General features: G+C 38.8%; 3 protein-coding genes across 3 annotated transcripts in view; 1 reads left to right on the top strand and 2 right to left on the bottom strand.

The window, feature by feature from the left end:
- mad1l1 (mitotic arrest deficient 1 like 1) overlaps nucleotides 1-5638 on the bottom strand; it is a 527237-nt gene extending 521599 nt beyond the window's left edge. Inside the window, exons 1-3 of the mRNA XM_062964141.1 lie at nucleotides 5491-5638; nucleotides 1430-1586; nucleotides 461-601 (exon numbers count right to left, since the gene is read on the bottom strand). Of these exons, the coding sequence (XP_062820211.1) occupies nucleotides 461-601; nucleotides 1430-1586; nucleotides 5491-5633 (441 nt within the window). The 5' untranslated portion in view covers nucleotides 5634-5638. The remainder of the gene's footprint in view (nucleotides 1-460; nucleotides 602-1429; nucleotides 1587-5490) is intronic.
- A 2836-nt stretch (nucleotides 5639-8474) lies between these two features.
- On the bottom strand, nucleotides 8475-10670 carry mrm2 (mitochondrial rRNA methyltransferase 2; the record flags this gene model as incomplete). The annotated part of the gene is made up of 2 exons (XM_003226042.4): nucleotides 8475-8944; nucleotides 10370-10670. Coding segments are annotated over 2 exons (729 nt in total), but the record flags the coding sequence as incomplete, so codon positions are not given.
- A 2768-nt stretch (nucleotides 10671-13438) lies between these two features.
- On the top strand, nucleotides 13439-16075 carry nudt1 (nudix hydrolase 1). Its single transcript, XM_003226044.4, has 3 exons — nucleotides 13439-13599; nucleotides 14686-14831; nucleotides 15775-16075. Exons 1-3 carry the CDS (start codon nucleotides 13448-13450, stop codon nucleotides 15945-15947), a joined length of 471 nt encoding a protein of 156 aa, XP_003226092.3. The 5' UTR covers nucleotides 13439-13447; the 3' UTR covers nucleotides 15948-16075.
- Nucleotides 16076-16172: the final 97 nt, after the last annotated feature.

Here is a 16172-nt window from a genome sequence, read left to right as displayed (position 1 = left end):
GGTTGGCAGGAGCTGGGGCTAACAGCGGGCGCTCATTCCGTTCCCAGGATTTGAACCTGGGACCTTTTGGTCCACAAGTTCAGCAGCTCAGCGCTTTAACACACTGTGCCACCAGGATAGGACAGCAGCAAAAAAGAAAGTAAGTCCTAGTCATTTTGGTTTCTGACTCGACTAGTTTTTGTTCTAACCACCAGACATATTTTATGTCCTTGATGTGGCTGGGCTTGATTTTCATGTTGCTGTTATTTTACTAGTAAATGTACATTGATAGAACTACATAAATGTTGATCCAACCCTTGACATGCTAGTCCAGAATAAACCTGGCCCTCGATCAAAGAAAAGGAACCCAATCGTTTCCCAAAAGAAGCCTTGCCATACTTTCTCTTGCACACAGACATCACAAGAGGACAGGAGAGCAAATCAAGCATGTCAAATCAGACAGGTATAGTAGAAAACTCACCTGAAAATTCCTTGCATTTGTATTAGCCTCCTTCTCAAGTTCAATTCGAGCCCGTTTGTGGCTCAACTCCATCTGCATTTTCTCCCGTTCCACCTGCAAGAGCCGGGTCCCGGATTGGATCTGCCCAGCTTGCTCTTCCAGCTGATCGTTGCCAAGGAAAGAAGATTTGTCACAGATTATGTTCCCAGAAAGTTTTTCATTGAAGGCTCTCAACCCATTCTGGAATTTGCCTCCTATATTCCACCAAAGGGCTCAATAAATCAGGCAGACTAGAAGCATACAGTGCTACAGATCAGGTGCTATGGAAGTAGCTACACCTTTGGATGAGAAGCCAAAGAGAGTCCTTCTCGGAGCTTTTATAAAACCCAGTCTCTCTGAAGGAAGCAACAAGCTGAAGCAGGCTTCTGCCTCTCAACATTGCCTTATAACCAACTGAAAAGTCTTCATTCAAATGTACAAAATGGGAATGAGAATTCCCCACACTGGGCAGATAACAGAAGCCTTTGGTCTCTATCCAAATCATCCTCTTAACATACTTTAGCCAAGGAGTTAAAGCTGCAGTCAATTCTTTTTTTAAAAAAGGGGAAACGTATATGATTAACACATCAGAGGCAGCTACCTCCATTACTGGCAAATGTAAAGGAAGGAATTTGAAAGAGGAGCCTATGCTAATAAGCTGGCAGCTGAAACATGGAAAAGCGAAAGGTTGTAAGGATACATGAAGCACAAAGTGTAAATAAGTATCCATTTACAAGTGTCTTGTTTGCACCAATATATCAATATGTACAAAGTAAGCAAGGCAACAGTCTCAATAAACAAACTCAGCTTATGTAATCGCAAACAATTGCAACACTAAAATGGGATCTTAACCTACTGATCAGAACTGAAAGCATTCTGAATGCATTTTAATTTATGCCCAAGCCCTTAAATAAACGTATACATTAAAGAGCAAATAAGCCAAGGTCTTACTTTCATCATTTGCTCGTATTGCGTCTGCAGAGAGCCTTGAGGAAACTGTGGGACAATCAAAGAAGACGATTGCTCCACCGACTGTGAGATGAAGTTGTTGAACGATTTCAGAACAGAGAAGACCATGGTGTTTCCCTCTGTGTCCTCCATCGGATTTCTGCAAAGGCATACCATTTGGGATGAGAAACAAAAGGTAAACAAAAAATTAACTAAACCCAATACAACACTAATAGATGAATTAATTATTCAATTTCCCAAATGTCTTTATATAGATGAAGGTAGGCAAAGTCTGAACCTCGTGAGTTACATACTGCATCCAGGGTCATTTTTGTGGGTCCCAAGGGTGAAAATGCTCTTGTGTGGGTATTTTTGTCAATTTTATTTCATGGGCAAACCATTTTAGGAAGTCAGTGTCATATACAGTAGAGTCTTACTTATCCAACATAAACGGGCCGGCAGAACGTTGGATAAGCGAGTATGTTGGATAATGAGGGATTAAGGAAAAGTCTGTTAAACACCAAATTAGGTTATGATTTTACAAATTGAGCACCAAAACATCATGTTATACAACAAATTTGACAGAAAAAGTAGATCAATATGCAGTAATGCTATGTAGTAATTACTGTATTTACTAATTTAGCACCAAAATATCACAATGTATTGAAAACATTGACTACAAAAATGCATTGGATAATCCAGAACGTTGGATAAGCGAGTGTTGGATAAGTGAGACTCTACTGTACTAGTCATAGTAATAGGGTTGTCAAATGAAAGTGAAAAGGAGATCAATGAAGAAATGGCAAAGGAAAGACACGTACACAAAAGCCACTGTATTGCATCTGACTAAAATTACCTGTATTGACTCAAGACTAATGCGCCACCAAATCTAATGCGCTCCATTATTTATTTATTTTCAAAACCCTGAATCCCCAAAAAAGTATTTGCTGCTGAATGTTATGTGCGGTGGCAAAAAAAGTGAACCTATCTAATTTAGAAAACTACAGGGAAAGGAAAACCTTAGGGTGCAACTATGCTGTACAAGAAATCCACTCTAATTGACTTGGCTCATAGAATCATAAAATAATAGAGATGGATGTGACCACATGGGCCATCTAATCCAACTCACTGCCATTCAGGAAAAAAATCAATCAAAGCACCCCCAACAGATGGCCATCCAGCCTCGATCAACAGGTGTAGGTTTAAGACATCCTGTGATTATTCTGCATGTCCCATTCAGTGCTATATTCACCTGCTTCGCGTGGACAGATTTATGCCAGTCAGGACAGGCATACTCAGAAGTTTAGTAGCACAAAGCCAGAGCAGATATTCATATTAATTTTGGGTTTGCACCCCAAGCACTGCCAGTCAGTTTCTGCAGGATGTTATTGCGTGCAGTTACTTTGTATTCATATAAGTGACGCCGAGATATTTGGGATGGAAACAGTGTTTGAGTGCTTGGCTTTTACAGGTAACTTTCAATGTACTTATGGCATTCCGCTCGTCACTTCTTTCCAGGATAAAAAGGAAGCATTGGGGAGAATCATCCATTAGGTTGGTTCACTTCTTTCCAAACAGACAGCCATCCAACCTCAGTTTTAAAAACCCTCCAGATATTTATTTATTAGCGACATTTATATCCCGCCCTTCTCACCCCGAAGGGGACTCAGAGCGGATCACGAGTTATATATACATACAATATATTATATTATTAGTATAGCACAATATAAGCACTATATAAGCATTATATGTTATATTGTACTATATGACTATATTGCAATATTATTACAGTAGAGTCTCACTTATCCATGCTTCACTTATCCAAGGTTCTGTATTATCCAAGGCAGCCTGCCTTTTAGTAGTCAGTGTTTTTGTAGTAAATGTTGCAATGTTTTGGCGCTAAATTCATAAATACAGTAATTACAATATAACATTACTGAGGATTGAACTGCTTTTTCTGTCAAATTTGTTGTAAAACATGATGTTTTGGTGCTTAATTTGTAAAACCATAACCTAATTTGATGTTTAATAGGCTTTTCCTTAATCCCTCCTTATTATCTAAGATATTCGCTTATCCAAGGTTCTGCCGGCCCATTTATGTTGGATAAGTGAGACTCTACTGTATTTATATTACATGTAGTATAAATATACAATTATAATAGGTAAAGAGAAAGGTTTTCCCCTGACATTAAGTCCAGTCATGTCTGACTCTGGGGGTTGGTGCTCATCTCCATTTCTAAGCCGAAGAGCCGGCGTTGTCCGTAGACATCTCCAAGATCATGTGGCCAGCATGACTGCATGGAGCGACGTTACCTTCCCGCCAGAGCAGTACCTATTGATCTACTCACATTGGCATGTTTTTGAACTGCTAGGTTGGCAGGAGCTGGAGCTAAGAGCGGGCGTTCACGCTGCTCACAATTATAATAGTGTATTATTATTATTATTATTATTATGGATGATATGGAGTTCCATCTTGTCTCTTTGCATCAGCTGACGGCTCCCCCCCCCCCATAACATGCTATTCTAATTTATATATATATATATATATATATATATATATATATATATATATATAATTTAATATATAATAATTATAACATATTGTATATACAGATAATATTCATAATATTATATTGTAATATGATATACTAATAATACAATATAATATTATTAATTATATATTATATTTTACACTAGCTGTGCCCGGCCACGCGTTGCTGTGGCAAAGTGGTGGTGGTATTGGTTAAAAATTGTTGTGTAATTTTTATTTGACGTTATTTGCAATTGTTTATTAATTTTATTGTAAGTTATATTGTTATTTATTATATTTTATTATTTTCTTGTATGATTTTAGTTATTTTCTGTTATTATAGTATTTTATTGTATTAATTTTTAGTGTTTTTTATTTTTTTTATTGGGTTGCTAGGAGACCAAGTTGGAGGAGCTTAGCCTTCTAACTGGCAGCAATTGGATAAAAGCAATTATTCCTCTCACTCAAATTAGGACTTTCTTTTTCTTTTCTTTTTGTTGTATCAACCTAGAGGCGTGGATGATGGGTTGTGTTGTTAAATTTTGAGGTTGGTGGGCCTGTAGTTTTGTTGTTTTGTGGGTCGCTGTGATGCCATCACTCTTTTATATATATAGATGTAATGTTACTAATAATTTTCCCATATATTGATATAGTACAATACAGTAATTTATTGCCAGTATTGTACTATGCTTTTTTTTTTTTTTCTTCGTGTCACGAGCAACCGGAGTTGCTTCTGGAGTGAGAGAATTGGCCGTCTGCAAGGACGTTGCCCAGGGGACGCCTGGATGTTTTGATGTTTTACCATCCTTGTGGGAGGCTTCTCTCATGTCCCCGCATGGAGCTGGAGCTGATAGAGGGAGCTCATCCGCGCTCTCCCCGGGTGGGATTCGAACCTGGCAGCTATGTACTATGCTAATGATATAATATTATATATTGATATAATATTATATGTAAATTTAATTTGTAAGCCGCTCTGAGTCCCCCTCGGGGTGAGAAGGGCGGCATATAAATGTAGCAAATAAATAATAACTACTAAATAATACTGGACTCCTAAGCAGGCAATATTTCACCATTTGGAAAGGGACTCCCAAAGGGCATCTGGCCCAACCTCCTTCAGCAAGGCAGGAAGATACACTGAAACCCCTCCCAACAGATAGCCACCCAGCCTAAACCCTCCAAAACACTACAGAAGTGGTTGGAAAGTGTTCCAGAGAGACTCCCTTTCGTTCATTCATCAAGTTCAATACAATGTAGCCAACAGACCATAACAAACAGATGAAGGAAGCCATTGAGAGGCAAACAAACACACTGTGGTATAGTCTAAGCCAAGCATGGGCCAACTTGGGCCCTCCCTTCAGGGGTTTTGGACTACAGCTCCCACAATTCCTAACAGCCTCCCGGCTGTTAGGAATTGTGGGAGCTGTAGTCCAAAACCCCTGAAGGGAAGGCCCAAGTTGGCCCAGGCCTGCCATTAAGGGACCACAAAAAAGAAAACGCATGCGCACGAGGGTGGGAGTCACGTGCCAGGACTCACCCTCCCGCCTCAGCCATGGCTCTCCTCGCCGCGCTCTCTCTCTGCGTCTTCTGCTTGGATCTCCCTCCTCGAGCAGCAACTCTCGCGAGAGCTTCCAACCCCTTTGATTTTGCCCGCCACTCTCGTCCTGCTCTTCCTCTCATTGGCCCCGCCCCTTTACCGTAATGCCTCCAATATACGCGCACAATTATTTTCTTCCCCACTACCGAAATGATTATAATAGGCGAGCAAGCTGGAAACTGCTTTTCAATGGTCTCCCCACCCACTAACTCACCCATTGTTCCCAATCTCCATTACAATAAATATATAATCAATAATATGTATATTATAATATAAAATATAATTGTTCCAAGTCTTCATTACAGATACAGTAGAGTCTCACTTATCCAACACTCGCTTATCCAACGTTCTGGATTATCCAACGCATTTTTATAGTCTATGTTTTCAATACATCGTGATATTTTGGTGCTAAATTCGTAAATACAGTAATTACTACATAGCATTACTGTGTATTGAACTACTTTTTCTGTCAAATTTGTTGTGTAACATGATGTTTTGGTGCTTAATTTGTAAAATCATAACCTAATTTGATCTTTAATAGGCTTCTCCTTAAGCTCTCCTTATTATCCAACATATCCGCTTATCCAACGTTGTGCCGGCCCGTTTATGTTGGATAAGTGAGACTCTACTGTATATATGTATATATATATATATATAGTATAATATAAAATAAAATTGTTCCAAGTCTTCATTACAGATATATATACATATAGAATTAATATAGAATATAATTGTTCCCAGTCTCCATAACAGATACAAATAAATATATATACATATACATATATATATAATTAATATATAATTGTTCCAAATCTTCATTACAGATATAGATATATATATATAATATAGAATATAATTGTTCCCAGTCTCCATTAGATACAAATATATAATCTATATATATATATATATATATATATATATATATGTATATTAATATAAAATATAATTGTTCCCAGTCTCCATTACAAAGATACAAATAAATATATAATCAATAATATATATATATATATATATATATATATATATATAATATAAAATATAATTGTTCCAAGTTTTCATTAGATATATAATTAATATAGAATATAATTGTTCCCAGTCTCCATTACAGAGATACAATATATAATCAATAATATAAAATATAATTGTTTCAAGTCTTCATTACTGATATATAATTAATATAATTGTTCCCAGTCTCCATTACAGATACAATATATAATCAATAATATAAAATATAATTGTTCCAAGTCTTCATTACTGATATATAATTAATATAATTGTTCCCAGTCTCCATTACAGAGATACAATATATAATCAATAATATAAAATATAATTGTTCCCAGTCTTCATTACAGATATATATATAATTAATATAGAACATAATTGTTCCCAGTCTCCATTACAGAGATATAAATATATAATCAATAATATATAATTAATATATACAATATAATTGTTCCAATCTACATTACAGAGATATATATAATATAGAACATAATTGTTCCCAGTCTCCATTACAGAGATACAAATAAATATATAATCAATTATATATATATATATATATATATATATATATATATATATATATAATATAAAATATAATTGTTCCAAATTTTCATTACAGATATATAATTAATATAGAATATAATTGTTCCCAGTCTCCATTACAGAGATAAAATATATAATCAATAATATAAAATATAATTGTTCCAAGTCTTCATTAGAGATACAAATAATTATATAATCAATAATATATTAATATAAAATATAATAGTTCCAAGTCTTCATTAAAGAGATATATATATAATATAGAACATAATTGTTCCCAGTCTCCATTACAAAGATACAAATAAACATATATTCAATAATATAAATGTATATTGAATTAATACAGAATACAATTGTTCCAAGTCTTCATTAAAGATACAAATATATAATCAATAATATATATATATTATAATTAATATAGAATATAATTATTCCAAATCTTCATTACAGAGATACAAATAAATATATAATAAGTTTTGGGTTGCTGTGAGTTTTCTGGGGTGTCTGGCCATGTTCCTGAAGCATTCTCTTCTAACGTTTCACCCACATCTATGGCAGGCATCCTCAGCGGTTGTGAGGTCTGTTGGAAACTAGGCGAGTAGGGTTTATATATCTGAGGGATAATGTCCAGAGTGGGAGAAAGAACTCTTGTCTGCCTGAGGCAAGTGTGAATGTTGCAACTGGCCAGCTTGATTAGAACTTAATTGCCTTGAAGCTTCAAGATCTGGCTGCTTCCTGCCACTGGTCTTGATTGTTTCCTGTCTGGAATTCCCTTGTTTTCTGACTGTTGTTCTCTATTTACTGTCCTTATTTCAGTGTTTGTTAATACTGGTAACCAGATTTTGTTCATCTTCATGGTTTCCTCCTTAGAAAGCTGCAAGGCTATTCAATGCTAATCAAGGTGGCCAATTGCAACACGATACTGTGATTCCAATTTAACCGCCACAACAGCTTCCTATTGCAATCACTTTCAAGCTTTCTACCCTTTTAAATCAACATGCAGATGTTGTGCAACTTCCCACTCAACATATTGGAACATTTATTTCTTTACTTAATGTGTGTGTCTTCATTTGCATTTTTGTAGATATCCATATTTTAACATTTTAAAAGGAAGCGACGTTGTTCAAATTGGAGCAGTTTCACTGAAATAAATGTAATATCTAACAGAATAAGAAAAGAAACCTCTGCAAAGTTAGAGTGGTCTGCACACGTTATCCTTGGAACAGGAGGAGGAGAGAAAGAAGAGAAAGAGAAAGAAAAATAAAACAGCTCATAAACAAATAGAATGATAGAGTTGGAAGAGACCTCACAGGCCATCCAGTCCAACCCCTGCCAAGAAGCAAGAACCTGTCTTTTGATCCAATCGTATGAAACTGAAATGTTTGATACCAACTTTTTATTGTGAACTCAATATTTGTCTGCTATGTTCTTGATTTGTATAGTTTTGCCAAGTAATACATCTCGGCTGACTCTTTCCTGCTGGCCTGAGGTTTTATGCTCTTCACTTCCTTGAAGTCTTGTGTCAGTCTCTTCTGGAGAAGGCGGCTCTCCTTGGACTCCCAGAACTTACACAGCAGGGTCCCCCCAGGGTGCAAAATGTGTGGGGCGAGATCCAACAAGGAAAGGCAGAGCCGGATTAACCTGTCGTGATCGAGTTCTCGGATCCCGGTAGCATTTGGCGCCATGTCGCTCAGGACAACGTCTGCTTTCCCTTTGGGGAGCGAATCCCGGATTTTCTGCCGGGTGCTCGGATCTGTGAGATCGGAATGAGGCAAAAAAACAGCTCCCTCCAAGGGGGAAATGTGAAGCAGGTCGAACCCAAGGACAAAACCAACAGGTGTGTCTGGATCTGGAAAGCAAAGAGATTGTGTAAGACAACACGATGAGTGAGTTTGGCCTACCTGACAAGGTTCTTGTGAGGATGAAGGATGGGATGGGAGTTGGTATGCACTGTCCTGAGCTCACAGGAGGAATATCAGCAGAGCAAAGATAATCAAGAAATTTCAATCCCTTCTCCATTGTAATCATTTCAATAATTACTCTTAAAGCACTAGTTTTTGGAAGCTAAGAGTTCGCCCTGCTAAGTTCATGGATGGGAAACCACCAACAAATAATTTTGGAAGAAGGAACTGGCACCTCTGAGCATTCTTTGCCTAAGAAATATTGGGGGAGGGGGAGGGTAAGTTCACAAAAAGAAACCACATTCAAAAGAAGTAAAACAACAACATTAGCAGCAGTTTTAGCAGATCATAAACTTCTGGTCCCAGCAGCAGAGCAATAGAGCTTAAGCAGTTCAGGAGCAGAGCCAAGCTTAAAAATTATAGAAGACTTTATTAAAAGATTACCCCTGTCCTCGTTCAAACCTTACCTTAGGAAATTACTAATTTTAACCTTTTTACTCTGTATTTGTACACTTATCTAGGAGCGGGTTATTAGCCCGCAGGTCGGGATGTTTTATATCTTTACATGGTTTTATTGTATGTATGCGTAAGTGTGTATGTATTGTATGTTTTACATGTTTTGATATGGTCAAAAGTGACTAATCAATAAAGAATTGTTGTTGTTGTTTATTAAAAGAACTACATACCAAGACAGGAAAGTTAATGACAGGGCCTAGCTATCTATCCAACTAACTCACAGCAGACACCTTATCTCTCTCCATGCTCACAGAAGAACAAAATAGAGGACTCGGAGGCTGGCCATGTGCTCAGAAAATGAGATAAGTCCCTGAGAAGTCTAACTAACAGAAAGCTGATAGGAGGAGAGAATAGTGAGACAAGCAGACGGAGAGGCCAATGGGGAAAGGGCTTTCTCCTACTAATTAACACATCTGCCCATTAAGTCCTTGATAAGGACTACAAGCTTGTGCAGGATGTAGTTGAGTTCAAACAAGCAAATCCAAGACATTTATGGGGTTGCCATAAGGCATGGCTGATACCAAATGAGAAACTTCCTCCTGGATACACAGAAAACTGAGCCACTTGAACAGACTGCACTCTGGCACCGCAAGATGCAGAGCCAACTCAGATGACCTTCTCAACCAGGCATGGGCCAATTTTGGCCTTCTATGCGTTTTGGATATCAACCCCCACAATTCCAATTGTGGGAATTGACATCCAAAACACCTGGAGGGCCGAAGTTGGCCCATGCCTATTCTAAACCAAACTTTCCCAGCTCTGAGTCCTTCCAAATGTGTGAGTTTACAATTGTGAGGAATGATGAGCGCAAAAGATATTGGAAGCAATCGGCACAAGCATGGCCTGGTGGCACTCACCGGAGCCTTCAGCATTGACTCTCTGGACGGCAACCTGGGCCCAAGCGCCAGGGGCCGTGCCGCAGTCCACCACATGGAGCCCCGGACGAAGGATGCCGTGCTTGTCGTCAATTTCAATTAGTTTGAAGGCACTGCGGCAACGATAGCTGCGCTGCCTGGCCTTCTTCACGTATGGGTCGCTGAAATGCCGCTCCAACCAACGATGCTCTGCTCCTGTTTTGGCCTTCAGGTGCGGGATTGCAGTGTGGACCTTTTGGCAATGCAGGAGAAGCCATGGCACCCGCCAGTATCTGTTGGAGAGAAATGCAGGCCGTTATATTTATCATTGTTCCTTACAACTTCCTTTGCAGAGTAAAATCATTCCTCTCTATATGAGATTACATCATATTTATCTTTAGATAGTCAAATCTTTCTCACTCTCATAACTCTGAGATCAAATCATATTATCTAGTAGTTCAATGTGTCAAATATAATGTAATAGATTCACAGTTGAAACCTGTTGAAAGCCACTTTTTATTATTTCTAGGCTTTTTCTCATATTTTACTGTTGTTCTTTCTTCTTTCATTAATTTCATTTTTACAGTTTGTTAAAGTATTTTCAACATTCAGTGTGTTCGGAAAGTTCTTAATAAAAATTATTTAAAAGACATTATCCTTTTTCCTTTTATTATTATTATTATTTACTATTTACTTTATTTATACCCAACCATTCTCCCCATAGGGTAGATCTGGGCCAACTTGGGCCTTCTAGGTGTTTTGGACTTCAACTCCCACAATTCCTAACAGCCTTCCGGCCATGCCTGATCTAAAGCTAAAAATGCTCAGTGCTTTCTTGACCGGGATCTTCAAAATCATTCCAAGAGGAGAAATGTGACAATAGAAGGTCACACAGAGCATAACCAATATACTGCTGCTGCTCAGTCGTTTAGTCGTCTCCGACTCTTGCTGACCTCGTGGACCAGGCCAGGCCAGAGCTCCCTGTCGGCCGTCTCCGCCACCAGTTCCTTCAAGGTCGAGCCAGTCGTTTCAAGGATACCGTCCATCCATCTCGCCCTTGGTCGGCCTCTCTTCCTTTTTCCTTCCATTTTTCCCAGCATCATGATCTTCTCCAAGCTTTCCTGTCTCCTCATGATGTGGCCAAAATACTTCAGCTTTGCCTCCAATATCCTTCCCTCCAGTGAGCAGCCATTGGGCATTATTTCCTGGAGGATGGACTGGTTGGGTCTTCTTGCCAAAGTCCAAGGCACGCTCAGGACCTTCCTCCAGCACCAGAGTTCAAAAGCGTCTCTCTTCCTTCGCTCAGCCTTCCTTATGGTCCAGCTCTCACATCCATAGGTCACTATGGGGAATACCATGGCTTTCACTATGCAGACCTTTGTTGCCAGTGTGATGTCTCTGCTCTTCACTATTTGTCAAGGTTGGCCATTGCTCTCCTCCCAAGAAGGAAACGTCTTCTGATTTCCTGGCTGCAGTGATCTTTGTGTCTAGAAATATAAAGTCTGTCCCTGCCTCCACGTTTTCTCCCTGTATTTGCAAGTTATCAATAGGTGTAGTTGCCGTGATCTTGGTTTTCTTGACGTTTAACTGCAACCAAGCTTTTGCACTTTCTTCTTTCTTTTACCTTGGTGATAAGGCTCCTCAGCTCTTCCTTGCTTTCGACCATCAGAGTGGTATCATCTGCATACCTAAGGTTGTTCATGTTTCTTCCAGCAATTTTAACTCCGGCCTTGGATTCCTCAAGCCCCACACGTCGCATGATGTGTTCTGCATACAAGTTGAATAGGGAGGGTGAGAAGATGCAGCCCTGATGTCCACACTCCTTTCCCAATCTGGAACCAGACTGTTGTTCCGTGGTCTGTTCTGACTGTGGCTTCTTGGTCTTTATACAGATTTCTCAGGAGACAGACAAGGGGACTTGGTCTCCCCAGACCACCAAGAACATGCCATAGTTTATTATGATCCACACAGTCAAAGGCTTTAGAATAGTCAATAAAGCAGTGAGGGAGACGTGGGTTTAAAAAAGAATTTTCAAAGATACTTGTAATGACTATAAGTCCCATATGTTTTGATTGACCTAAGTTGCAAAAGGCCTATGTTTGAGGAAGGCCTGCACTTGAGAGAAAATGCTGATGTTTGGGAAAAGAGTTGTTCCAGAGAAAAGAAGTTATTTTCAAATAATAACAATACATCAAGTCAGAACCGGTTCCCATACGATTTCGAGCATATACTTGTAACAAGTCAGGGTCAATAACATGAAAGCACAATTGTCTAAAGAATTACATGTTGTTACAGCATAGAAACCCAATGGGATTGCATGATGGTTAAGATGCTTGTGACGTAGACAACATTAGACAAATGGAGTAAATGATCTTTGTAAGCCAATAAGGACATGCTTGCTAACTTCTGTGAGGTGATAAAACCCTTGTAACCATTTTGGAAATTCGGACAAATCCTTTGATTGCATGTATGCATGTTTTTGTCTCATTGCTATGGCCACGCAATAAATAGTTCTTTTGCAGTTTGAAGATCCAACTTTTGTGGTGTTTTTCCTCGTCCTCTTCACAGAAAAGGGGCCTCCTGCTTTTGACTTTGGATTAAGAGGAGTATTTTTACATCTTTTGCAACCTTGCCCCTTTCAGCAGAAGTAGATGTTTTTCTGAACAGCCATTTGCAAGTACAGCCCTTTTTGTGTGTGTACGGCTGTTTTGCCTCCTCATAGCTATGATGAAAATAAACTTTGCTTTTGTACTCTCCCAAGACTAGATTTTCTGTCCGACTGCCTCCTGTGCTGGAACTCTTTTTGAGAGAAATTGCCTTACATAAATACACATAGTAAAAAACATTCCTCTCTATATAAGATGACATCATATTTATCTTTAGATAACCACAAAAGTGGGCAAAAGGAAGCCTCACCCCCAGAGGTGTCAATACAGACTCTTACCTCTTCATGGCACTCTGCGAATGAGACGAGGGGGACGCTTTTCACCGGTGCACAAAACGGGTCCGTCCGCTCAAGTTTCCCCCGGAAACGCAGCTAAGGCGGAACTTCCCTCCGGCTCCTCCTCTTCTCTTCACAGCATGGCGACGAGCAAGCTATTCACTTTAGTGCTGGTTCTGCAGCCACAGAGGGTCCTGCTGGGGATGAAGAAGCGTGGCTTTGGGGCCGGGCGATGGAATGGCTTCGGAGGGAAAGTCCAGCCGGGGGAGACCATCGAGCAGGCCGCCAGGAGGTCAGAACAACAATCATAACGAATGGGTTGCTGTGAGTTTATCCAAATGTATGGTTTTATATTGTTTCCCCATCCACTAACTCCCCTATTGTGCCCAGTCTCCATTACAGATATACAAATAAATATATAATCAATAAACTAAATAAATATAGAATATAATTGTTCCATGTCCCCATGACAGCGATACAAACATAATCAATAATATATATAACATATAATTAATATAGAATATAATTGTTCCCAGACTTCATTACATATATATATATATATATGTATATATTATAGAATTTTATAGTTCCATGTCCCCATGACAGAGATACAAGCATATAATCAATAATATATATAACATATAATATAGAATATAATTGTTTCCAGACTCCATTACACACACACACACACACACACACACACACACACACACACACACACACACACACACATATATATATATATATATATATATATATATATATATATATATATATTATAATTAATATAGAATTTTATAGTTCCATGTCCCCATGACAGAGATACAAACATATAATCAATACTGTATATATAACATATAATTAATATAGAATATAATTGTTCCCAGACTCCATTACAGAGATACAAACATATAATGTGTGTGTGTGTGTGTGTATATATATATATAATTAGAATAGAATATAATTGTTCCAAGTAATAAGTATTGGGTTGCTGTGAGTTTTCCAGACAAGGAACAATCATGGTCCAGTTAACACCTCCCAACAAAGGATTTCCCCCAGACAGGAATCAGCCAGGCTTTGAAGTTGCAAGGCTATTCAGTGCTAATCAAGGTGATTACTTGCAATATTCACACTTGTCTCCAACAGACAAGAGTTCTTTCTCCCACCCTGGAATTCTACAGATATATGAACCCCACTTGCCCAGTTTCCAACAGATCTCACAACCTTTGAGGATGCCTGCTATCGATATGGCAAAACGTCAGGGGAGAATGCTTCTGGAACATGGCCATACAGTCTGGAAAACTCACAACAACCCAGATATAAAATTGGAAGGGGAATTTCTGAACAAAACGGGTATTGCTTCTGCTTCAACATGCAGGGAGCTCCAAGAGGAGTGTGGACTGACTGTGGATTCTTTAGAAAAGACGGGCAAGATCACCTTTGAGTTCGTAGGCAACATGGAGCTGATGGAAGTCCACATCTTCCGGGCTGACAGCTTCCAGGGAGATCCCACAGAAAGCGAAGGTAGAGACGAAGACGACAGCGGCAGCATATTTTCTCCTCTTTTCTTGTACTTCACAACTCTTTGTACTTCTGTTTTTTGTATTCCTTAAGGTTGCTGTTTCAGTTCCGCGAGACAGGGTGAGCTCCTGTCTGTCAGCTCTAGCTTGCAAGGATACGAGGGAAGCCTCCCAGCAGGATAACACATCAGGGCATCCTTTGGGCAACATCACTGTAGACGGCCAATTCTCTCACACCGGAAGCGACTTGCAGTATGTTTCCAAGTCGCTTCTGATGCGATAAAAAAAGCTATGTTGTAACCCACCACAGGGAGAGGCAAATAAGAAATATTATTATTAATAATGATAGTAATATTTCTACCATCTATGAAGCCCATCCTGGCCTTGTCAGGATAAATGTTATGTTGTACAGTAGAGTCTCACTTATCCAAGCCTCACTTATCCAAGCTTCTGGATTATCCAAGCCATTTTTGTAGTCAATGTTTTCAATATATCGTGATATTTTGGTGCTAAATTCGTAAATACAGTAATTATAACATTACTGCGTATTGAACTACTTTTTCTGTCAAATTATTTGTTGTATAACATGATGTTTTGGCGCTTAATTTGTAAAATCATAACCTAATTTGATGTTTAATAGGTTTTTCCTTAATCCCTCCTTATTATCCAAGATATTCGCTTATCCAAGCTTCTGCCGGCCCGTTTAGCTTGAATAAGTGAGACTCTACTGTAATTTCCTATTAATCTTCCAAATGCCCTCTAGCAAATCTTCCACAGTGGACTTCCCTTGCTTATAAGCTTTCAGAACCCACTGCTCCAGATGGAGTGTCACACAGCAGATTCTTTTGACAGAACAAAAGACAGATGGGGACTTTATAAAAACTAATGGTCTGTTCCCATCTTTAATTAATCTTTCTTGTTTATCTGTCTGTCTCTTCTCTTTATAGAAATGTGCCCACAGTGGTTTGAACTGGACCAGGTGCCCTTCAAGAGCATGTGGCCAGATGACACTTACTGGTTTCCCCTTCTGCTCCAGAAGAAGCGGTTCCATGGCTATTTTAAGTTCCAGGGGCAGGACACGATCTTAGACTATACCCTGAAGGAGGTGGAGAATGTATAAGAGGAGACTGAGAAGAACAGAGGCTGACTGGCTGAATTTAAATCATAGCCCATATTGGGTAGAGGCAAATGATTACATTTTCATACAAATAGCCTTTGTTATAAACTCTTTACCAAAGGAAACAACTCGGTAACAAGCGGACATTGGACAGACATCTTCAGGAAAAGAAAGGACCATTCTTCTAAATGCATGTTCAGTGGCCTTGCTCTGGGGTATTCCTCTCTG

The sequence above is a fragment of the Anolis carolinensis genome, unplaced genomic scaffold, assembly GCF_035594765.1.
Source record: "Anolis carolinensis isolate JA03-04 unplaced genomic scaffold, rAnoCar3.1.pri scaffold_13, whole genome shotgun sequence".
NCBI classification, from domain to species: domain Eukaryota; kingdom Metazoa; phylum Chordata; class Lepidosauria; order Squamata; family Dactyloidae; genus Anolis; species Anolis carolinensis.
This window is presented reverse-complemented; position numbering and strand designations above follow the sequence as displayed.